Raw genomic sequence first — 25129 nt, forward strand, 5'->3', positions numbered from 1 at the left:
ATACTACCTCACGCGAGCAGACAGCCTTTCCAACTCGCCGTCGGCATACCGATGTGTAGCGACTTTCCAGCACGTTCCGGAGAAACTAAGCGTCGAGTGTAATTGCGTAGATAAGTCGTTCTCTGAAGGGGGCTCCGTTTATATCCGTGGGGGCGGCCAGCTTCCCCCTTGAGGCACTCTGCGCGCAACGCGCATCCCCTCCCCCCTTCCCCCCTCCCGCTTTGTCGAATAACACATTGCAGAAAAAGGCCTTCATCGTTCTCCCTCATACGTCATCAATAGTGGCTTCAAGCAGCGCCGCGCACCTTGCCTCAGCATCGCCGCCAGCGAGTTTCGCAGTGTCTGGCAACGAGCGCGACGCGACGTCTCTCGTCGCGGTTCAGCGTTTCTGCCGCATGGGATAGGTCGGGGACAGGCTAACAATGACGTCACACGCAGGCCTTCTTTTCTAGGTGGTATTGCCGTGTACCTTTCTTCCGGACACATCGGCCGCACATTCCGGCGGACATAACCGCAACGGCGTTGGCGGTGGTGGAGAGGCGGTATAAATAGAGGCCCCGAAGCCGGGTCCGTCAAGTTTTGGGCGAGCTCGTGAGCCCACGGGACAGCCCGTGACGGCTGGGAAAGACAAAATAAAAATATAAAGCGCCGCGCAGACGTTGGCACGTCGGCGGCATGTCACGTTCACGCTCTATACTGTCGTTTTTGTTTTGTTGTCTACCTGAGTTTTTTGTTTTTTTTTATTTTATTACGTTTCCTTTTGATCCGTCCTGCGCGTGGCTCCCGCTCACTGGTTATAACGGAACTGAGTTCTTGTTTTGTTGTTGTTTTTTCAACGGGTGCACGGGTGCCTGATTTGGAATCGTCACGAAGGAAGGCACTCGATGGATGGGAAGAAGCTTAGCAAAAGTGTTTTTTTTTGTTTTGTTTTGTTTATAGCCTCGCTATAAACAAAAAGCTTAGCAAAAGTGTTTTTTGCTTATGGCGAAGCTGTAGATGACTCGTCGGTCGGGTTTTTTCGCGTCCGTCGACAGAACAGTAGTCGACAGAAAGCCATTGCGCGCGTCCTATCAGCGTTCGCGCGCCTTATCATGTAACATGTTGTTATGACACTTGTTTTAATAAAAAAAAAACACAAAACAGGTGTCAAGACAACAATTTTACAGACGATAAGCACATAGCGCTCCCAGCGTGCGTTCCTCAGCGAAAATTGTGGCTCTACAAGCTGCCTCCGTAACGGCAGAGTACGAAGTGGGGAGTGACGTCACTAGCCTTGCTAACAATGCGAAGCAGGTAAAGCTCCCCGCATCCGTTTCGCGGTAAAGATTGCGGTTGCATAAGCTGCCTCGGTGACGGCAGAGTACGAAGTGGGGAGTGACGTCACTAGCCTTGCTAACAATGCGAAGCAGGTAAAGCTCCCCGCATCCGTTTCGCGGTAAAGATTGCGGTTGCCTAAGCTGCCGGGGCAACGGCAGCGTACGATGTCTTTCAAATGTAAAAAAGTTTTCGAACAGTGCATTTACTTTTCTTTCGTGAATCATTTGGTATAGACCCTTTTGCTGTTTACAAACTTGACCTGCCGCTTGCGTCCCAAGCGACTTCCGGTCGCACCCTCTTTGCAAGCGAGCTTGCTTATGTCACCAGTGCTTCAAAGCATAAATGCTACGCGGACATCAAAGTTGGAGTTTAGCGAGGGCTTTCCGCTGTACAATATTACATCTTGGAGGAGGCAAGTTTACAAGAACACTCGGAACACTTTACAGATCTCGCACTCTTACGTTTTTTTGGCGTTCACCTGGAGAACCGGTAGTTAAAGATTTCATATACGTTTCAAGCAGTGATGTTAACGTGGCCTTTGTTCATTATTTTTATAAACCGGAAGTTCTCTGGGACGTCAAAGACTGGAGCACAGCTTGGTGGCGTTTTTCATAAAAAGGGTCTATTGCACAGTGGGCAATCGTTGCAGGTGTTACCAGAGCCTCGCTGTCCGAACACCTACACAGCGTAGATTGGAGCCCCAACATTTTTAACCTACCAGTGTATGGTAATCTCGTTTTCTTGGGTGGCACGAAGAAGATAGAGAAGATCTACGTTTTTTGAACGGTGTCACCTATCCGAGTGAAGTTTGCCTATATGGTGGGATGTTCGAAATTCAACTGGCTTTGTCAAATATGCCCCCGCACTTTGCAGGTTTCGGCTTTCAATGCTAAAAATGTATTCGCGTCTGACAGAAATAATTGGTTATTCGTTTCAAAGCGTGCAGTTGGCATACAAAGCGCACAGCCCGAGGCCATTCACGCACATCATTGGTAAAAGATGAGATCCAGCGTCTTCTTCAACGTGCAAGCCAAACCTTATTTCTTCAACGCCTTACCTCTTTAGCTCACATCATTCTTTAAACTCGGACGGAGTTATCGTACCTTCCTATCACGACACGACTATAGGAACTCCGAAGGAACACGCATAAATCCCAATTTTTCTGCAAGCTTCACTTACGTCATCCGTGCACTCGCTGAACTTGAGCGAACTTCTAAAGAATAAGCAAAAGCATTGGTTAGTAAGTAGAGTCGTCTCTCTCTCTCTCTCTCTTCATTATCTGTCCATCAGCGCCTCACACTCACCCACGTTTAGTTTCCGAGGTCTATGTCACACTCCCCGCTTTTCCCTTCCGCCATCATCAAACGGATCTCCAACATAAACGCGGCTTCATTCAGGACGCTCGTTTTCCGTCTCCTTTTAACGCGGTAGCTCGGTTCCAGGTGAACGGGAGCACGACCGAGTAAGAAACGAATCTAGCCGGGGTTGATGATGTCGTGGTCGTCGTCATCAACAGAGGGTCCCTCAACGTCGTTCCTTACCAAAGCACCAACACACAGACATCCCGTCCCCACCACACCCCACAGAGCGGAATAACAGCGCCGCCAGTCGGCCGCGGCACGACACGGGCACTTATCTCCTGGAAAGCGCGACGCCCGGTGGAGGAACGCGCGACCGGCCGTGCACGCTTGTTAACAAGGCCCGCTCCTCTTTGGTAACAGCGTGAAGCTCTTGCGTGCACCGAGCAGGCTCGCCGTGAGGCTATATCTCCCCCCGGCATGATAAAAATGAGCCCGGGCTTATTTGGGCACTTGGCCAGTGGGTGGTCCCCCGCGCAGAACCGCCGCCGCCGCCGCCGCGGGCAATTTGTCAGCAGTTGTTGACACCGCCACACGGGGCGAGCGGAAACGAAATTGAGCCATAGGCTCGAGGGAGTCTGAACCCTGTGGCTCGGAATCCGGTGCCCGAATGGCGTCGGGAGATCCCGTTCTTTTCTTACGGGTCTTCGCCGCGCTCCAACGCTCCGCTTTCTTGGTTTTCTTCTAGTTCCGTTTATTCTTGTCATTCGTGGATGCGGCTGCTCGCAGCGCCATCAGTCTTGTGGTGTCGGCCGAGAGTGAATGCTGGTCTTGGAAGAGACGCTGCTGCAACAGAGGTGAAGCAATGGACGCAATGTCGGGTTGCATTTCTGCAAGAAAAGCAAAAAAAGAAAACAGGAGAACGGAGTAGGAGGGAAGGGGGGGGGGGGGGGCTCGCCAGCTGCTGGGACTGGGAGAGAGCCTTTATCCCAGTTATAGAAGATATGTTTCATGTCTTCGGAGCGTTGGATGTTGAGAGTTTGGGTATCCAAATACAATCGTCTCCAGCCTGGCGACCTTTCTCTGGTTTACATTCGACAAGATTGCTAAAAAATACGAAGCAGAAGATAAACGCTCTGCACTGAGTACTGACATTGCCAGAATTATTTGGAAGTGTCAGTTGTGGCTATGCGACTTTTGCAAAACCCTCCATATCACTTATTTGTCTCTTTTGGACTCCCTCTACGCGACGTTTTTGTAATATGCTTCGTTTGGGGATGATGTTTTCATATCTTATTTAACGCTGCCCACACTGAAATCAACTAAATTTACTTGAACAAAATTGTCTTCAATGGATAAGTCGCACGTAACACTTAGCTTGAATGAAAGCCTATCTACACAGAGCTTTTGTGACCATTGAATCAATTAGAGATGGAGCAGAATAAAAACATAATTTGTTTAATCAGTCAGACTCATTTCAGGTGTAATAACTAACGATCGCACAGATGTTGCCTATATAACATATATAAGTTATTTATATAATATGCTTTAAAGTTATTTTTTTTCTCCTATTAAGAAATTGTACAATTGTCGTTCTTATCTGATTAGCACAAATTACGTAACAATATTTGTTTTATTAGTTTTCGTTTCATAAGTTTCGCAATTTTGTACGAGAATGTTTATTCTGACTTCACCCGATTGATTTTCAAAACATCGGTGAGGCGTTATGATGTGTGAGTGAGTCATGCCCCTATGCCAAGAGCAAGGCCTCTGCTTCTTGAGCAGGGGTTGCGGTGACGTCAAAGCTAAGCCGAGTTCTGATTGGCTTAGATGGGAAGGATAGTGGGTAGACCTTAACGCTAGGTATGCCTCGGGGTCTACCCGCTCTATTTTTTATCAGCTAATAAGAGTTCGGTGTTCTGGCATCATCGCAACCCGTGCGCATGACAGAGACGAACTTCCGCCAAGCATTGCACGAAAATTCAAGAACCTTCTGAGCGAAGGCCTTTTTAAAATTATTATTCGTGGATTAGTTTGGGATCTCGACTCTGCACATGACCCTTAGCGTGCACTGACTCGCTGATTCTCCAAGGCCTTCGTTTGGATGGCCCGTGAAGCAGCACACTTAATGAGGTCTCCGAGTTTTGTTCCTGGCAGAACACAGAGACAGTCACTCGCGGCGAACATTGAAGTACACCAGCGAATACTCGATATACGACTAGTTCTAAAAGGTGCGATGTGGGAAGTAACAATGTGATAGTGAATTGTTTTGCTCATTGTCGCAGCATTTCTTGGTCTAGCATTGCCGTTTGCTGGAATACTTATATTGTTCGCCGGTATCGGCTGTCATCGTTTTGTACGGAAAAGTGAACTCGCAGACTTTTCTTTAGAAATAAGGGTGTAAAAACATTTCCGTAAATATTTAACGCGAAACGTTTGTTTTTTGGGTATGTGTTCTGCATTTCGTGCAGCCCGAAAGTGAAGCTCGCATAAAAGCGTTACCGCGTAGCTCGACGCCGATTGGTTGACGAGGAGCGAGGTGCTCGACGCTGGTTGGTTAATGGGGAGGTCATGTGACGAGAGTGGTAGGTGAGAGGGGTGAGGTAGGTGACAAGGAGCTCGAGTATCTGTACGCGCTGAGGGAGAGGCGTTCGCGAATATGGAAGACTCTGGAAGATCGCCAGGTTTATCAGCCCGATTAGCGGTACTATCGCTTTATTCAAGGACAACTATCAGGAGTACACGTGGCACGCGTTAAACTATGTGACGAAGAGAACCATGAACCTAGGCGTCTGGCGTCTGGGTACTCAGAGCATCGCTAAACGTTAGTGATAATAGAACATTTCACGCGTAACACAATGGCCTAGCTATTTGCAATACATTTTTTTTTGTTTATGCTCAAACACATAAGTATGTCATTTGATCGAGATACATGTAAATAATAAAGCATGGTTAGGTCTGAAGCAGTTCACAGATGGGAAATGTTTTTATTCTTATTTTCACATGTGCACTGCCATCTTTGAAGTGCTGCCATTTCTAAAGAAGAGAAGTGATATAGCCCAAATCCTTTATATAGCAATGCAGACAAAAAAGACAAAAACGTGGTTTCAAAAAGTGTTATCATCACTAACCAAATCTTGTTTTTTTTTCGAATATATTTCTTTGCGTTATTTTTCTTTTAAAACATCACGCTGCAGCCTTCCACGTATAAAATTTTCAAGATAAATACAGATCAGGCGATTATCTCACTCCCAGGCTCAAAAAAAAAAAAAAAATCAACCATATGGACAAGTTTCTTTTTGTTGTTTTTGTTTAGACATAGGAAGAGAGGGTGGCCGTCGCACATTATCTGGGGGGAAAGTGGGGGATCATTATCAAAGCTTGGTTAATTACGTTAAACTTGTTATAAAACACTGTTACGTTTTTAATACAGTTGTGAAGTCGTATTTGTAATTATATCAGCTTGAACTTTAGAAATATCTAGAACACAAAGACAGAAAGGACAGGATATGACACAAAGCTGACTTCCAACGATGTTTTAGTGTAAACTTCGTCCTTGCGCTTTTGCTCCTTCCTTTTGAGTCCCAAGTGGAGCACAATAACCTGTTATATAAATTGCCCTATTCCACTAATAAAGATCACTCCCGATATTTACACTTATACAAAAATATGTACAAATCATTTGCACAGTATTCCTAGCAAATTATTGTTTTTGAACTAACCCGCCACTAGCTCGTGCTGTTGTTGTTTGGGGCGTGTCATTCTGTAGGTACTGTCTTTCTTTTTTGTGGATGGTGATTGATGGCGTGCTGACACAGTCCTTCGCGTGCTCCTCGATGGCGAGCGCTTCGAGCATTTCGCGTGCATGAGGATTGTTGTGTCTTCCAAGGATGGTGGTGCTGTTCAAAACTACACTGCACTGGCATGTCCTCCAATGAGCTGCCAGATGTCCTGCCGCTGTTCCCTTTAGAGACGCTGCATGCTCACGGGCTCTGTCGTTGATACATCGGCCTGTTTGGCCGATGTAGCATTTCCCGCAAGACAGGGGAATGTGGTATACCACTCCTGTTGAGCATGGGAGATATTGCGTTCTGTGGGCCGTGTTGCAGGATTTTTTTTTCTTTTTCGGTTCACTTCACTGCACATATAGTATGCTTTGTTGGGCGCGGAGCATACTACTTGTACGTCATTTCTTGCTGCACTCTTTTTCAATTTGTGGGTGATCCCATGAATGTACGGTAGCACCACGATCTTCCTTCGAGTTTTGTCTGCGTCTCCGTTTTTTTTACTTGTATGCTTCAATTTTTGGCAGATGTTTTCACAGACTGGCACCATAAGACTAGTTGGATATCCCGATTCTCGTAGGCGGCACATCTGTTTTTCACACCTTTGCCCTATTTGATGCTCACACGATTTGTGTAGGGCAGAGATTAGAGCCGTGCTAGCGACACTCCTCTTGATGGTTCTTGAATGTCCGGATGTGAACGGCAGAAATCCTTTCGCTGACCGGGGTTCGTACCTCCAGCACACGTGTCCTGATTGAAAGTCAGATTGAGATCTAGAAATTTTATATTTTTGTCGACAGGTGCTTCATAGGTGAAAACCAAGTCGGGGCAACTTTCTTTGAAGCATCTAAGAACTGTTTCTCTGGTTCCGTTTGTCTGGTCGTCGACTTCCGTGGCACTTAGTATTAAGAAGTCGTCCACGTAACGGAAAATCGCCTGCACGCTTGTATGTTTCAGGTTGTCTTCGATGATCTTGCCGCATGCCGCCAGGTACTTATCACATAGCTGTGGCGCCACTCGAGATCCAATGCATACTCCGCTTTTTTGCACCATTGGTTCAACGTATCAACGACAGAGCCCGTGAGCATGCAGCGTCTCTAAAGGGAACAGCGGCAGGACATCTGGCAGCTCATTGGAGGACATGCCAGTGCAGTGTAGTTTTGAACAGCACCACCATCCTTGGAAGACACAACAATCCTCATGCACGCGAAATGCTCGAGGCGCTCGCCATCGAGGAGCACGCGAAGGACTGTGTCAGCACGCCATCAATCACCATCCACAAAAAAGAAAGACAGTACCTACAGAATGTCACGCCCCAAACAACAACAGCACGAGCTAGTGGTTCAAAAACAATAATTTGCTAGGAATACTGTGCAAATGATTTGCACATATTTTTGTATAAGTGTAAATATCGGGAGTGATCTTTATTAGTGGAATAGGGTAATTTATATAACAGGTTATTGTGCTCCACTTGGGACTCAAAAGGAAGGAGCAAAAGCGCAAGGACGAAGTTTACACTAAAACATCGTTGGTAGTCAGCTGTGTGTCAAATTCTGTCCTTTCTGTCTTTGTGTTCTAGATATTTCTAAAGTTCAAGCTGATATAATTACAAGTATGTACCAACAAGCTCAACTCTTAACCGTTACTCAGTTGTGAAGTCAATTACTAAAAAAAGCCGCCTCGGTGGCTCCGAGGCGAGAGCGCCGGCCTACGGATCCCCAGGTGGCGGGTTCGAATCCTGATCGAGGTGCCCGCAATATGACGGAGGCTTATTGCGGAGAAGGCGCCGTGTAACCGAGCTTTCGGTTGCACGTCAAAAAATCCCCAGGTGGTCGAAATTAATCCTCAGTCCTCCGCTGGGGCGTGCCAGATGCCCGTCGTAGGTTTGGCACGTAAAACCCCCAAATTCGACTTTGAATTACTGCTAGGGGTTAAATCAATTCTAACATTTAGTCAAATTGCAACGGGCTTTGATGTTCATCCACCAGCTGACGGGTTTTTGCCGTTTATGGCACCTCGTGATTAGGTTGGCAGCGTTCCACCGGCGCATCCGCCAAGGACAGCCTGCCTAGATAATTAAATACCAGGGGCCCGAAAAGATTACGTGACTTCTTTACGCATCATTGTGGGAAGGGTGCGCAGCGTTTCTTCAAGGGGTTTCCCCAGGATTTGAAATTAGGGTAGCGTCTAAATATTTAAGGGGGGCGGGGGGGGGCGGGGGGGGCATTACGAATAGAGGAGTCGTTGAGAATTAAGGGGGTGCCTTTGGAAAAACAAGGGGGTGTCCCCCCCCCCCCTCTCCCGGCTAGGGGGAGTGCAGGAAAATCACTGGTTTCTTCAGAACTCAGTTTCAAAATGAAGCGATAAAAGCTCGAAAACTGATCAATAAACATATGAAAACCTGTTGGCATTTCGCAAATTATTGAAATTGTTTTAGCCCCTAATCATAACTGATAGTCAAACTCTAATTGCAAATGTGCTGCATTAAATTGATGAATATTTATGAGGAAAATACTAAAGTTTGCTTAATTATTCAATTGATCGTCACGATTATTCCCCATATAATGTACGCACGAGCCTGATGAACCCGCAGATACTTCACTCATGAATATGTAACTGCGACCCCTTTTCTTCAAATGCCGTTCGAATTTTAAAATAAAGCACTGTATAAGGTATATCCCGCCAGAAATAGGAAAAATTGAAGTTTGCGTAGTAAAATATTTTACATAAATAACACAAAAATACCGTACTTCATTCAAACAGTTGAGTATTCGACCTCATCGCTACTATTCATCCGGATTCCGAAGTGGGCGGATGCAAACTCAATTGCTCCGTCTCCTCAATGGTAGTTGATACCCTGGGCATCTCAGCTGAGCGACGTTACGATGGTTATCAAGTAGTTCACCGCTGTTATTCATACACTCTAAAAAAAGCTCGTGCGTCTACTTTCCCGCACAACACTCGGAGAGCCAATCACCGCAACGTACGGAGCCGGCTCAGCGAATGACGATGCCGAAACATAAGTTTAGACCAAAAAACGCAGTCCGAGTTGTGACGTTACGCAACGCAAAAGTCACGCTTTCATAGCTTAGTGTCACAACTCAGACTGCGTTTTTTTGTTGTTTGTTTTGTTACAACATATGTTTTGGCATTGTCATTCGCTGAGCTGCCTCCGTAAGTTGCGGTGATTGGCTCTCCGAGGGTTGTGCGGGAAACTAGGTGGACGATCTTTTTTTATAGAACAGGCTCTCACGTTCGGGCTTTTGATTTATCAGATAACGGTGCAACTGATTTCTGCATCGAGAACTTTAAGGCAAAGCTGAACAATAGAGGAGTGCTAAATCGCTCTCAGTCCCAAGTCGCTCTCAGCCAAGAAAAGGTTCGTGGATGATCAAGCCCTTATGGCCGGCGGTGGCAAAATAAGGCACGTCAATGAATTCGAAAGAATTCATTTGACGGTGGTATAAATCGGGAGGATTCCACTCAGCTCCTGCAGCCTCCACTCCGATTGCTTGGATGAACTGTGCCTGTCGTGGCCCTTGGAAGCGTTAGGACGTGGACACCGTCTAACTGGACAGATCATCAAAAAGTGTCATGGACTCTATTTCAGGAAGTGCTGGCACTCCGAACATTCTAGGGAGAAATTAACGATCGGAAGACCTTTAACGCGGTGGACGCCACAATAAGCAGTTTTCGTAGATCATTTTCGCTGTCGCGCAAGGCTCTCCGCAACCCGCTACGGTACCCGGAACTCTACAGTAAAGGCCATCGGCGCGCAGGTGCAGTTGCGGCTGCACCTGTAGATATATATATATATATATATATACAGGTGAAAGTAGGGTGCGGAGGCACAGGAGCCGTAGATTTATAACAATAAAAAATCTAATTTAAGAACGAAGAAAGTCACAAAAAATGTGTAAAATGCAGAAACAAAAGTTTTATTAGTTTACAAAAACAATCAAGGCTAGGCGCAATGACGCTAGGTACGCGGAGAGTACACTTAATATGGCAGAATAAAAGTTAAAATTAAACGCACAAACTTAACAAAACAAATTGTTACATAGAAAATAGAATAGATAATTAAAAATTAAAAAAATAAATAAGAAGGGGGCCTCATGACCGTCGGCGTTTCGACAGGGCCACTGTCGAGACGTCGACGGACGTCAGGCCCCTATTGATCTTTTTTTTAATTCTTAATTCTATTTTCCATTTAACTATTTAATTTTGAAAGTTCTTGTGCTTAACTTTGACTTTTATTCCGTATTTTTTAGTTGTACTCTCCATGTATCAAGCGTTCTTGTGTCCAGCCTTGATTGTTCTTGTAAACAAATCCTTTTGTTTTTACTTCTTACTGCACTTTACTCGTTTTTCTGCTGTAACTTTTTTCGCCATTAAATAAGATTTTCTTAATTGTTATTATTCCTCAGCTTCTGTGTTTGCGTACCTTACTTTTGCCTGTGTATCAACGGAAGCATTTGTAGACTATCATCACTTTATTTTTGTTTATGTTTATGTTCGAACTGGCCCGCGGTCTGGGTGTAAGATAGACAGGTGGGGAAACGAGAGCCAAATAGGCGACCGGATTTTGTCCCCCTCGGGTTTCTCTTTTTCTGTGGCGCCATCTATGTGGAGCACCGCGAACTCTCACTCAGGGTAGGCGACCGGTGGCGACCTGCTAAACTGACGGAGATGGTTTCTCGTAGATTTTCGATGGAGGACTGTCGTGCTCTCGGTTTATTTTGTGCACTCTCCCATAGAGTTCCACGCAAATCCGATTCCGATTTTTTTCCTCTCGCCGCAGCGCCATCTGTCGCAAATCGGGGGTACCCGCAAGCAGACGTGTACACAATCCGGTCACGGCGCTGCGGCAGGTTTCTATGGGCCGTTTCCCCACCTGTCTATCTTACACCCTGCCCGCGGTGCTCGGCGCGGGCCACGCGAGTTATTGGTGATGGCGAGGATGGTGGCGATATGATGATGCACGATGACGACGATGAGGGTCTTCATCACATTACCCCCTTCAGGGGGGGGGGGGGGGGGGGGGGAGGGGGGAGGTGGTGGAAGGCAGCTATTGCAGAGGTGGGTGGTAGAGTTTCAAGCGGTTAACGTGCAAAACTTCCGAACTTCGACGGCGGCCATCCCAGGAGGAGAAAATGGGCTCGGCGAGGTACGAGACAGGTGATGTTTCCTCGGTTGTTCGGTAGGGACCGATGTACTTGTGCAGGAACTTGTCTACTTGGCCAGGTTCTCGGGCCGGAGTCCAAACCCACACAAAGTCACTAGGAGAGTTAGATGGGTTCGTGTGGTGCTTGTCATAGCGGTCCATGGTGACCTGTTGATGTCGCGACGCGCGGAGCTGCGCGGGATGGCGGCATGCTTCGGCGCCAAAGATGAAGTTCTTTAAGAGTTCACTTTGATTGTTGATTGAAAGAGGAACAGGAAAGACGATGTCCGTTGTGCATGATGCTTCGCGTCCGTACACTAAATGAAAAGGGGAGTAGCCCGTGGTAGACTGGAGAGCAGTATTATAGGCAAATGTTACGAACGGGAGTGCAGTGTCCCAGTTTGTATGGTCGGGAGAGACATACATAGCTATCATGTCTGCAAGAGTCTTGTGAAAACGCTCGGTTAAACCGCTTGTCGGTGGATGATGAGATGATATTGTTTAAGAATTATATCACAGGATTTGAGAATAGCTGTAAGTAAACCAGAAAGAAACTGCCGTTTTCGGTCGCTTTAGAGAACTTGTGGCGCGTTATGACATAGAAGTATGGTGTGTTCAAAGAATTGAGCATTATCTTCAGTCTCGGCGTATCTAGTTAAGTGGTCGACCGCCGCGACTATCTAGCGATGCCCATGAGAAGAAACGGGGAACAGATCGAACAAATCGATTACTACTCGTTCGAAAGGCGCAGACTTGTGCCCGTTACTCCAAAAAAGTAATTAATTACAATTACTTGGCCTAAAAAGTAGTGGATAACCGTTACAAATTACTTCCCGTAAAAAGTAACGGATTAATTACTTCGTTACTTTACTAAATTACTTTTGCGTTACTTTAAAGAAACACACAAAATACCCGCAATATCTACTGCGTGTTTGTGGGGGGAATTTCGGGCCCCATCAAAAATAAAACAGATTCAGTATTATATCTACCGATCATTTTAGGATAATTATTTTACGACGATGGATCTATAAAGCTCTAAAGGACTGGAACAGGTGTTCGATATGAACGAATCTAGCGCTGTCCACCCGGGACAGAACTGAATCCATGAACATGCGACGAATGTACATGGTTGGCGGAGGCACGCACACCATTCGAAATATGACTTTAGAACACGACTGTCCTGAAGATGTGGTTTTTCTACGGTTGCTATATATTGCCTAAATAGGAGCTGGTTTAGCCACTAAAACCAACTGGCTGTAAGACGTACATGCGGTACTTGCGTTTGGGCAGATTTCAGAGTATCCGCTTGTTGAAGGTTGTTATCCAGCCTTGACCCACTTGGATCTTTTTTCTTGGTCATCAAACTAATCAAAACTGAAACTTCTCACGAAGTATTCATCCACAATCTTTCAGCTAAGTTGATTTTTCCGTTTAAAAAATATTGAAAAAGCACAATTTTCAGTGGACAGCAGGCTTCAATGTATCTCACGCGTTTACAGCCGCTTTGTGCTGCCTTAACTCCTGTGGAGGCACCCTACTGTGTCCAAGTCAGCCACTGTTTATTCTCAGAAAACTCGGGCTGGGTGTTTCCTTTCCCTAAAATGTCGGAGTAAGTTCCCGTAGGCACAATTCGCTGACGAGAACTCCAACATTCTCGTTTCTAGGAATATGGGTTGAGCTTCGAAGTCCCAAGCCATTTTGGCTGTGCTCCCCGGCCACCTTATCGCCTGCTGTCTAAAGTTACTGCTTGAACTGACAGTAGTGTTGATGCTACATTCTTTTTTTGTTCCAATGCGCTGCTGCCATCGTTTCCCTTATGTGTGTGTGCCTTACGCATCCGCTAGTGCGAAGTCAAGTGACAAAAACCACAAAGCTGGTTTGTCCAGCCAGTATTTAGCTTTCACAGCGCTGTCAAAGATGAACAAGGTCAAAATCTCGTTACAATTTTTTTTTTTTTTTGTCTGCGGGGTGGGTGTGTGTAGGCAGAACATCGACAAGCAAAGGACGGTCTCGTGTGACAAAAAAAAATGCTGATTGGTTTTTGGGGGACAACACGCAGGGGTTGGGGCGGAAAGGAGGGGGGGGGGGGGAGGGGGCGAGCGGACATCTGCACCACGGTCACAGTGTCCACGTTCGTACTCTTCACGACTCCCACTCGATGGTTTTATAGGCCATTAGTTTTCTGCTCTTTTGTGCGCTCGAAGCAGTCCGTTCGTTTTCCAAATCGAAGCTTGTTGCCGTCATGTAGACAGTCGAATCCTCCCAGCCTGACTGCCCGTACGAACAAGTCCAGAAGCGGGCTCTGGCTGGGCTGTCGCGGTTTCCGTGGATTCCTTTCCTTCACCAGCACTAGATCTCTTCGCGAGCTAACCCCCGTCTTGTGTGACCATGCTAAAAGCGCGAAGGCCCCTTGCGTCGCCCTTCTTCCTCTCTATTTTTCCCTTTGACGGGGCGAAAGAATTGTAACGAGTAATTTCAGTAACACGTTACTGAAAAAGTAATTAAATTAGATTACAAACTACATTTACAGAAAAGAAACGAATTAATTACAAAATTACTAGAAAAGTAATTAATTACAAGTAATTCCGTTACTTGTAACGGATTACTTCCAAGTCTGGAAAGGCGCACTGGGGCAAACTAATAGTTGCAGCACACCAGCAGAGGCAGTGGTTGGACGTTTTCTATCCTGGCATTTCAAACAGGACTGAACATATTTAAAAGCAGATGTCTGAAGCTGGGGCCAGAAGTAGCGTCCTATTGCCAGCGTACGTTTTGTTAAATCCTATGCGTTCTGAGGTATAGGTAATCATAAAATGATCCGAGAATGTCAGTGGGCATTTGGCAAGGAACTACGAGGAGCTAGCGATTTCCTGAAGGCGAAAAGTTAGGCCGGTAGCTTATACCATCTTGGAGCGAAAAGTTCTGTAACTCTTTTCGCAACTTTCTATTAACGAATATATTCGGTTTATTAGGATGGTCGATGATGCCTTTTATCTATAGATCTTTGGATTGCTCGTGTGTAATAGAATCGAAATTGAGTGCTGAGACATTAAAAACGTCATCCATGTTTTCAAGCCGTTTATCTGGGTCGTCCACGGGACATCAAGATAGACTATCAGCGTCTGTAGTTTGCGCCCAGATTTGTATACTACTGCATAATTGTATTACTGAAGCGCAAGCGTTCATCGGCCAAGTCTGCTAGTGAGATCTTTCAAGAAAGAAAGCCAACAGAACGCGTGGTGATCGGTCACGATAGTAAAATGTCTACCGTAAAGATATCACCGGAATTTGTTAACAGCCCAAACGTCAGCTAGACATTCTCGGTTATAGTGCAATTCTGTTCGGTGTCGGAGAGCATTCGGCTCGCATAGGCTACAACATATTCTTTTAGTGTGATGGGATCGCTCTGCAATAGAACAACACCAAGGCCATATCCACTGGCGTCGGTGTGCAAATCTGTAAAGGCAGATTAAAGTGCCTCAGGATTCGATCAGACTGGAGAGTAGCTTTGAGAGGGTGAAATGAGTCTCGATATTCAGGGGGCCAGATGAACGGTGTATTGGCCCGTAACAAACGTGTAAGTGGGGCAGCCAGTTGGGCGAAGTGTGGTACAAAACGGCGAAAATACGAGCAGCGTCTTAGGAAACTACGATGATGTTTGATGTTAAGAGGAACAGTAAATTCGTTTACTGCCTTGAGCTTGTCTGTGTCGGGCCGAATGACATCTTTATCAACTACATGACCAAGGATCTTAATTTCTCGAGAGGCGAATCGGCACTTTTTTCGGTTGAGTAGGAGGTTAGCTTTCGTGAGACAAACTAATATTTCGGACAGGCGAAAGAAATGGTCGTTAAACGTACGAGAAAAAAAAAATATTGTCATCAAGGTAGCAAAGGCATATCCGCCATTTAAGACCACAAAGGATGTTACCTATCATGCGCTAAAATGTTGCTCGCGCGTTGCAATGGCCAAGAGGCATAACGGTGAACTCGAAAAAGCCATCAGTTGTAATGAAAGCTGTTTTTTCTTTGTCTTCTTCCTTCAGTGGTATATGCCAGTAGCGAAACTTTAAATCCAGGGATGAAAAATATTCGGCTCCTTGTAGGGTGTCTAATGTGTCATCAATCTGTGGCAAAGGGTATACGTCCTTGCGAGTGATCTTATTGAATCTTTGGTAATGAACGCAGAAACGTATGCTACCATCCTTCTTTCTTACAAGGACTCCTGGTGAGGACCAGGGGCTCGAGGATTAGCGGATGATCCCCTTACGCAACATTTCTGACGCCTCTTGGTCAATAATACGGCGTTCTAAGGTAGACACGCAATATGGGCGCTGGTGAACGATTTCTCCTTGAGGCGTATTGATCGTATATGCTACCGACTTTGTTGTGCTTGTGAAGGACGCAAAAAAAAGCAAAGCACGATGGAAAACGAGTTAATAAAAATAATTAATCGCTTGTTATTAGCGCCTTCTAGGTCAGAGTGATTGGCATTCAAAAGTATATTGTTGGAAACAACAGCTAACGTTGGAGGGTCAAAATGTTCTGTTGATTCGAGCGACGCAAATTCAAAAGAATTATCTGGTTCGATACTTGCGACAATATCCTTTACGAAAAGAAGTGGCTGGGGGGTAACGTTACATACAGAAAGTACAGTTTTGCCGTCGGTAAGTTCAGATAGAGAATAGAGTACGATGAACCCGTATGATAGCAAGATGTTAGACAAAGGAGTTACTAGAAAAGTCCCCGAATGCCTTGGTTCGCTCAAAAAATTCATCAGGAACGATGCTAGCGGGGGAATGAAAGTATCTTCACAGGCCCGTAATTTGGTTTTATAAATTATGGAATCAGACTCGCGATTATTCGAATTTCCCAAACTGACACCTTTGCACTTGTTAACAGCTTTAGTAGATTGAAGAAAATCCCAGCCTAGCATCAGGTCGTGCGTGCAAGACGAGAAAACCATGAATGAAATGGTGTGGCACGTACCTTCTATGAAAATGCGAGCCGTGCACCGAGTGGTGGGATGAATGATATCTGTGGACGCCGCCCGCAATGAACAATCATGGAGGGGTATTCTAACTTTGTGAAGACGTAAGCAAATGTCCTCTCTGATCACTGAAGTGTTCGCCCCTGTGTCAACTAAAGCGTACAGGAGTAAGCCGTCGATATGTACCTCGATGTTATTGGATGGGTCAGAGGGAGGATGATGAAGGCTCTCCCGTGAAGGAGTTGCTCCTCCAACAACTGCGGAACCTAGTTTCCCGTATTTGGTCGCGCGTCTCTCCTCGAGATCATGAGTGAGAAAGAGCGAGGATACGGAGATGGGGAACGGCGCCGGGGAGCTTCTGGACGACATGCTGGATAGGGATCCGAGGGTAGGAACTGATCCCGCGGCTGATTCCAGTACCCTCTGTTGTTTTGCTCTCGGCTGTAGTAGTCGCGGGTTTCGTAGTCCTGTTGTCTTCTTCGGTAAACTCTTGCCACGTGGCCGGTAATCCCACAATAATGGCCGATTGGACGCGGCCGATATCCCCACACTGTTAGCAAGTCCCGTGTATTTGGCGAATATTTGGGGTGAAAAACACGCCATTTACACAAATTACCATAAATTTACACGATGAGTAACGGATAATTCGTTCAGAAATCATGCGAGGTTGTAAGAAACGTGTTTTGGTTCGGTCATACACGCATAACCGTGTAGCCGACCTCGAAAACACGCATCGCCCCCGTCGACGACCGCGGCATTGCCGGCTATCGAAGCACCGGAATGCTTGGGGACACACTTAGAAAGGACCGTCGAGACAAATGACGCGGAAAGAAACATGTCTCGGAGACAGATATGCACCAAAAGCAATTGCGCCATGTCGCAGGATGTTGGCGAAACCCACGCTTACCGGGCTCGCCGCCATCTTCTGGTTGATGGCAATGCGGCTTGCTTCATGTCGCCCATGTTTGTATTTAGTTTAGGGGTCCTGATAACAGTTTCTTAGACACTACAAATAGAGTTATGGGTCTAATTATTCGATCCAAAAAGTTAAAATGGATATAAAAAGCGTGCCCTCGATGTGAACACGTGACATTGCAGTTGGTTTCGTTTTTGCTTCAACCTTCAACTGCAAGCGATCTGGCGATCTGGCCACGGCGCAAGCGCAACGCCGATGTACGCTCATAGTGTACGCTGGAAGCAAGCGCCGGTTGCTTTTCGTTGTTTTTGTTTGACTGGAGAAAATCTGGCAAGTACGCATGGCGTCGCTACTGTTTTGGTTTGACGGGACGCGAGAAGCTTCGCATAGAGCTTCGGAGTTTGCGAGCACATAGTGAAGACGTGACCGGAGAAGTGCCCCTGTGATGTTCCTGGAAGACGGAAAGTAGCATTCGTAATCGTCGTGTGTGCTTTGAAAGCGAAGGGAGTCACAGGGTCCACGAGTTCGCAACCACAAGCCAAGGTTCACGACAGCGCGGCGTTGACTTCGGCGATCTCGTTCTGTTTGGTGCAACCCGGCGATGCGAAAAAGAGCTGAAACATTCGTCGTGTGTGGTGCGGTGCTTTGTATTCCGGGTCTGTTTGAACCACGCTTTTAACACGGACCGCAAATTGTTTGTTGCGTGGTGGAGGTTCAACGGGTACAGTCCCGTCGTCGTCAGCTGATCCGGTCTAGCTGGTCCGGGAGGACGCAGCGAGCGTTTTTAAAAGTAAATCTTCCCTCGTTCCGTTTCGAACTGTGGAAGTATCCCGTGTAAAGACTCGGGGCTTGTTCATGTCGTCGATCTCCGCTGGAGCCATGCGTCGCCCAGGACATCGGGCAGAGTTGGTAGCGAGCCAGGGTGTCTCTTCTCAAACTGTTTATTTACATACTATGTACAGTCTGCCGTTCGGCATGAGAACAACGTGAGAACACGAAGAGGGAGCGTAAAACCGCTCTTCTTATAATGTCCCCCTTCCCTACGTCCCTAGGCCAGGACGCCGTTCCCCAACTGGTCAGGCACCGCCCACTCGCACGCACACGCACACACAGAAGATAAGTGCTCTTCCGGTTCCTCCAGGCTTGTATAGTGGCAGCCGTTTCTTCAGTGACACTTGAGATTTGGCCTTGCTCCTGGAATCTAGGTCGAGGTGACACCTAGAAGCTCATTCCCAAACGTCCGGGCACCGCCTATGAGCACGCCCAAACGGACACACCGGTTTATCCTTTTGTTGGCTCTAAGAGAGCACGAACGCCCGGAGGATACCGTCCCACTCCCTGGTCGGAACGGAGAAGACCTTGGACGCCGATATCCGGGCAGTTCCCGTTCACGGCTTATCTCCTTCTTTCGGCTTAGCAGGAATCACCGTGGCCGTTGGTTCCTGCTTGGACGCCTCAAAGAGAACGCATTTCCGTTTCAGCACCCAACTTGAGCCGGTATCGACGACGGCTTGTCTTGCTCTTTTGTCGACGGTACCAGGGCAGCGGGGAAAATAATCCCAGCTTGAGATTGTCAGCGAAAGGCGCGTCCTCGGGAATGTTACAAAAGGGGTGGCGATCCGCGTCCAGGTCCGGCCGCGAAGGTCGTTCGTTACAGCTCCTCCACGCAAAGGCAGATCTCGGAAGGGGAGGAGTATCAGCTGCTTTCCTGGAGAGATCAGCTTCGAAATCGTCGTGAGTAGCCAACACATCAACAGAGACACGAACCGCTACAACCAAATCCAGCGAGCGGCAGCACCCTCTCCCCAACCGCCAGGCCTTTTTTCTGCGGCAATAAACCTATCACTTTTTCTGCCATTGACACCACCAAGAAAAGCCCGCGATAGGGCAACATTGCACAAAGCGAAATCGCTGACATGTGTGAAGATTACAAAAAGTAAAAGAAAACGCAATGAAACTTCTTAAAATTTGGCCCAACTCGCAAGGCAACATCCAGAACAAATAATCTCAAAACGACCTGCTAAGTCCGTCTACGTTGGAGTTAGCTGCCCCCCTCTTGTACTTAACCGTGAAGGTTAATTCTTGTAAAGCCAAACTCCACCGCAGAAGTCGGGCATTTTTTGTCGACATTTGAGTTAACCATGTCAAAGGACAGTGGTCGGTGACGAAAACGAACGGAGCTCCGTAAAGGTAACAGGAGAGCTTTTGAGTTGCCCAAATTAAGCCGGCGCATTCCTTTTCCGACGCACTGTAAGCCTCCTCTCGGCCGCTGAGTTTCCGGCTTGCGTACAGCACGGGGTGCTCCTCTCCCGCATCATCCTCCTGACATAAAATCACCCCCAAGCCGCGATTACTGGCATCGCACTGTACTATAAACGAGCGACTATAATCCGGGGCCCGAAGTATGGGGGAACAGCAGAGGGAATTTTTCAAGCACTGGAAGGCCTGTTCTTTTTTGTCGTCCCTCCGAATCTTATCGGGTTCGGTCTTCCGCAGCGCATCGGTTAGGGGGCTAGCCTTTTCTGAGTACTGAGGGATATAGCGTTGGTAATACCCCGTCAGCCCCAAAAAAGCCCTTATGCCAGTTTTTTTCTGAGGTCGCGGGAAGTCTCTTACAGCCTCAACCTTGAGTTCGTCGGGCCTTCTTAGCCCCTGACCCACGATATGGCCGAGGTATCTAACCTCGCCTCTCGCCAGCTGACACTTACTTGGTTTCGCGGTTAGACCCGCGCTCCTCAACCTTTCAAATACGTCAGAAAGGTGGTTCATGTGATCTGCCCAAGTTGTCGAAAAAATGGCGATGTCATCTAGATACGGTAGCGCGTAGCTTTCCGCCCCACGCAAAATTCTGTCCATCATTCGCGAGAAACAGAACGGAGCGTTTTTAAGGCCGAAGCTCAAAACCAACGGGCGGAATGTGCCCGTTGGGGTCACGAAGGCTGCGTAATGGCTAGCTCTTTCCGTCATCGGGACCTGCCAGTATCCGCGCACTAGGTCTAAAGTCGAGACATATCTAGCCCCACTAACCGTCTCAACCCTTTCCTCCACGTTGGGAATCGGGTAAGCCTGGTCTCTGGTGATTGCATTGAGTTTGCGATAGTCAATGCATGGTCGGGGATCCCTTCCCGCAGCCTCTACGATGATCATAGGGGAAGAGTAATCACTTTCACACGGAACGATTACCCCTAAGTGCAGCATGCGCTCCACCTCGTCCTTTAAGATAGCCTGCTGCCTTGGTGACATGCGATAGGGACGGGATCGTACCGCGACGTTTGACGTTAGCTCAATGTCATGCGTGGCAAGGGAGGTTCGTCCGGGAGACATTGAGAACAAGTTCTCGTACTTTTCCAGAAGATCTCTCAATTCAGCCCGCTGTGAGACCGAAAGATCTTCCGAACGAACCGCCTGAGCCATGACTTCATTTACTCCGACCGGCGCCGCTCCAGCCTCCCAAAGCAGCGGAACATCAGTCTGAACTTCCTCTGGGGCGTTTAGTGTCAAGTTCACCACTTCCGTTTCGCTCACGTAACGCTTCATCAGATTGCAGTGATAGATTCTGATTTCCTTTCTCTTGCCTCTGGTTTCGATTGCATAGTTAGTATTCGACAGCTTTTGAGTGACTTTGAATGGTCCCTCCCACTGCACCTGCAGCTTATTTTGGCGTGAGGGACGGAGCAAGAGGACTTGATCGCCCGCACGGTACTCCCTGACACGGGCGTTTCGGTCGTAATACCGTTTTGCTCTGCTCTGGGCCTCGCGCATATTAATCTCCGCCACCTCTCTCGTGCTTCGGAATCGCTCTAGCAGATCAAGGATGTACTGCACCACGCTCGGATCGGATCCCTTGGTCTCCCAAGTTTCGCGGAGCAGCCGCAGTGGAGTCCGCAAACACCGTCCATACACTAGTTCGGCCGGGCTGAAGCCGGTTGCCTCGTGAGTCACGGAGCGCAGCGCGAACAACATTGCCGTCAGGCAGGCGTCCCATTCGTTCCCGCTTTCATAAGTTAGCGCCCTCAGGACCCGCTTCATAACTGAGTGACACCTCTCGACACTGTTTGACTGCGGGTGATATACGGAACTGTGTATAACCTTTATACCGCACCTCTCGAGGAAACCAGTAGTCAAAGCGCTTGTGAAAACGCTCCCTTGGTCGCTCTGGACCTCTTGGGGGAAGCCTACCCTCGCAAAAATTGACAGAAGTGCGTTCACCACCTCCACTGAACTCTGTTCCTTCATGGGGACCGCTTCGGGGAACTTGGTAGCCGCGCACATGACCGTTAGAGCATAGCGGTACCCCGCCTTAGTAGCCGGAAGAAGACCCACCACATCAATGACCACCCGCCTGAATGGCTCCGAGATTATCGGCACAAGTCTCAGGGGCGCTTTGCATTTTTCATTGGGTTTGCCCACTCTCTGACAGACATCGCACGCCCGCACCTGAGACTCGGCATCTCGGAAGCATCCCGGCCAGTAGAATTCCGTGAGGAGCCGATCTTTCGTCTTTTTGTTGCCCAAGTGACCGGACCATCCCGCTCCGTGGCACAGGCGCAACACATCCGCTCGATATTTCTCCGGCACTACCAGCTGATCGAACGTGCGACCCGACCGATCTCGGTAGTGTCGGTACAGCACACCATCACGGACAGGAAATGAAACGTTTTTCCTGGCCACGCCCTCCTTGGAGGTTTCCCACACCTTATCTAGACTAGGATCAGCTTTTTGCTCCTTGATCAGAACTTCCTTCGTTACGGACACGAGTTTCTCAAGGTTTCCCGACGTCGGGGGCAATATTAACTCGTCCAGTTCGGTTAGCTGCTCTTGGCGAGTTTCTTTTTCGACCGCGACGTTTTCCTCACTCCCCCGGTCTTTCTCTGCTTCCCCGGAACTGGTTTGCTCCGAGACCCCCGTCGGCGGATCCTTCGGTTTTCCTGGGCTAGCCTCGTCATAACTAAGCCGCGTGGAAATCTCGCGAGCTTTAGCCCTCGTGAGCGCTTGAACGAGTCCCTCCCCGAGGCTCTTGCCCTGTTCTTTCAAAATCCTGTCTGTTCGGTTCGAAAATAGGTAGGGGTACTGTGGCGGCAGTTTGTCTGAAACAGCCGCCTCAGTACGCACCTCTCCGAATGGTCCAGAAATCAGAACATCGGCCACAGGGAGACACACGCTCCCCTCGTCCAGCACGGACTTGATCCAGCTACATTTCCCATTGTAATGGGTCTCAGTAACGTACGACGGGTGAATTAGGTCAATGGTAGCCCCACTGTCGCGCAACACGCGGCACGACTTTCCGTTCACTGTCATGTCGAAAAGATACGGACTCAGGAGCTCCTCATTCTCCTCGCACTTACTCGCTAAGGCGAAAACCACCTTTGGTTTTTGACATCCCGCGGCAATGTGCCCAGTTTCATGGCAATTGAAGCACCTTATCGGCCTCCTGGCCTCAAAGGGTTTCTTCTTTTGCTGACTGTCTGGCCCGTTGCCCCGGGAGGTCGTGGAGATATTCTCCTCCTTGTCTTCCTCCTTTCGCGACTCTGTTCTTTTCCAGCCCCCTTTTTTCCGCTCATCTCCGCTTTCCTTCTCAAAGGTTCTCCTCATTCCCTCTTTTCCGCCTCTACGGGAACTGTACTCATCCGCAAGGTCTGCGGCTCGATAAACAGAGTCTACTCCTGACTTATCTTGAATCCAGGTTCGCATGCTTTCAGGAAGAGTCTTATAGAACTGTTCGAGCGCGACCGTCTCCAGCATTTTCTCTTTGTCGTCATACGACTCGGCGACCTTCATCCATTCGACAAGGTACGACCGAAGTTCGTATGCGAACTCCGCATAACTGGCTTCCGACTTTTTGGTCACGCCCCTGAACTTCTGTCTGAACGCTTCTGCCGACAACCGATACTTCTTGAGCAGGCAGCTCTTCACGCGGTCGTAGTCGTCCGAGTCGTCCGCGGATAACCTCGCGATTACCCCGGCTGCCTCGCATGGCAGAACACTCAGCAACCTTCTGGCCCAAGATACCCGATTAAAACGGGCCCTCTCGCAAGCTCTCTCGAAGTTTACCAGGTAGAGGCCCATGTCCTGTCCCACCTTGAAAGCCTGAATAAGCTTCGTCATGTCATAGAGACTTCGGGTGCCCTCTACCTCCGTTTCCCGTCCTCCGCTCGTTTTCCTTAGCTCCACCTCGAGACGAAGTTTTTCTAGTTCTAATTCCTTGAATTTTGCTTCGTCTCCTTTTTTTGTTTTGATTTTTTCCCACATCTCTTCGATTTCCTCGTTGTCAAGATTTTCGTCCTGGATAGCCTTAACAAGCTCCGGTTTTTTCATCGATGTGTTCGCGTCTACCCCGAGCTCCTCACACAAGTCGAGCAACTGACACTTTAGCAAACGCTGCAGATCCATGTCTGTGACCTATCTGGGTGGCAAAACTCTGCACTACCGACACACAACAACCTTAAAATTGCCTTTTCGGTAGTTACTTACGCCCCTGCAAAATACACCTCGATCTTACAGGCCTGGCGACAGAGAAAAGATGCCGTCACTCACCAGACTCGACTCACGGCCCATGAGATCCGTTGTTGCTGCCGCTCAATGGTCGTAGCTGTCGATCCCACCGTCCGCCATCCAGTTGTAAAGACTCGGGGCTTGTTCATGTCGTCGATCTCCGCTGGAGCCATGCGTCGCCCAGGACATCGGGCAGAGTTGGTAGCGAGCCAGGGTGTCTCTTCTCAAACTGTTTATTTACATACTATGTACAGTCTGCCGTTCGGCATGAGAACAACGTGAGAACACGAAGAGGGAGCGTAAAACCGCTCTTCTTATAATGTCCCCCTTCCCTACGTCCCTAGGCCAGGACGCCGTTCCCCAACTGGTCAGGCACCGCCCACTCGCACGCACACGCACACACAGAAGATAAGTGCTCTTCCGGTTCCTCCAGGCTTGTATAGTGGCAGCCGTTTCTTCAGTGACACTTGAGATTTGGCCTTGCTCCTGGAATCTAGGTCGAGGTGACACCTAGAAGCTCATTCCCAAACGTCCGGGCACCGCCTATGAGCACGCCCAAACGGACACACCGGTTAATCCTTTTGTTGGCTCTAAGAGAGCACGAACGCCCGGAGGATACCGTCCCACTCCCTGGTCGGGACGGAGAAGACCTTGGACGCCGATATCCGGGCAGTTCCCGTTCACGGCTTATCTCCTTCTTTCGGCTTAGCAGGGATCACCGTGGCCGTTGGTTCCTGCTTGGACGCCTCAAAGAGAACGCATTTCCGTTTCAGCACCCAACTTGAGCCGGTATCGACGACGGCTTGTCTTGCTCTTTTGTCGACGGTACCAGGGCAGCGGGGAAAATAATCCCAGCTTGAGATTGTCAGCGAAAGGCGCGTCCTCGGGAATGTTACAAAAGGGGTGGCGATCCGCGTCCAGGTCCGGCCGCGAAGGTCGTTCGTTACACCCGACACATACCGTGAGTAAGAATAGGCGGGCGTTTTCAAGAAAATTACGTTGTTTTAATTGAATAATGGACTCCGGATTGTTGTCTTAAATCTGCCGTTTTTTATGCTTCGTGTTGGACTGCGTTTGCATAGCGACGCACACCGCTCGAGTATGATTCGGTCCTGCAACGAGTTTGTTGCGGCAATCATGCGGCGTGAATAAATAAGGGCAAGGTTTC

At 48.2% G+C, this 25129-nt stretch overlaps 1 protein-coding gene across 1 annotated transcript; it reads right to left on the reverse strand.

Moving 5' to 3' along the window:
- Positions 1–3359: 3359 nt before the first annotated feature.
- On the reverse strand, positions 3360–23859 carry LOC121837206. Its single transcript, XM_042292765.1, has 2 exons — positions 20178–23859; positions 3360–3505 (listed from the first exon to the last, which is right to left on the reverse strand). The coding sequence occupies exons 1-2, from the start codon at positions 23857–23859 to the stop codon at positions 3360–3362; spliced, it is 3828 nt and encodes a 1275-aa protein (XP_042148699.1).
- Positions 23860–25129: the final 1270 nt, after the last annotated feature.

This window comes from Ixodes scapularis, unplaced genomic scaffold (genome assembly GCF_016920785.2).
Source record: "Ixodes scapularis isolate PalLabHiFi unplaced genomic scaffold, ASM1692078v2 PGA_scaffold3__209_contigs__length_174095766, whole genome shotgun sequence".
Taxonomy (NCBI): Eukaryota; Metazoa; Arthropoda; class Arachnida; order Ixodida; family Ixodidae; genus Ixodes; species Ixodes scapularis.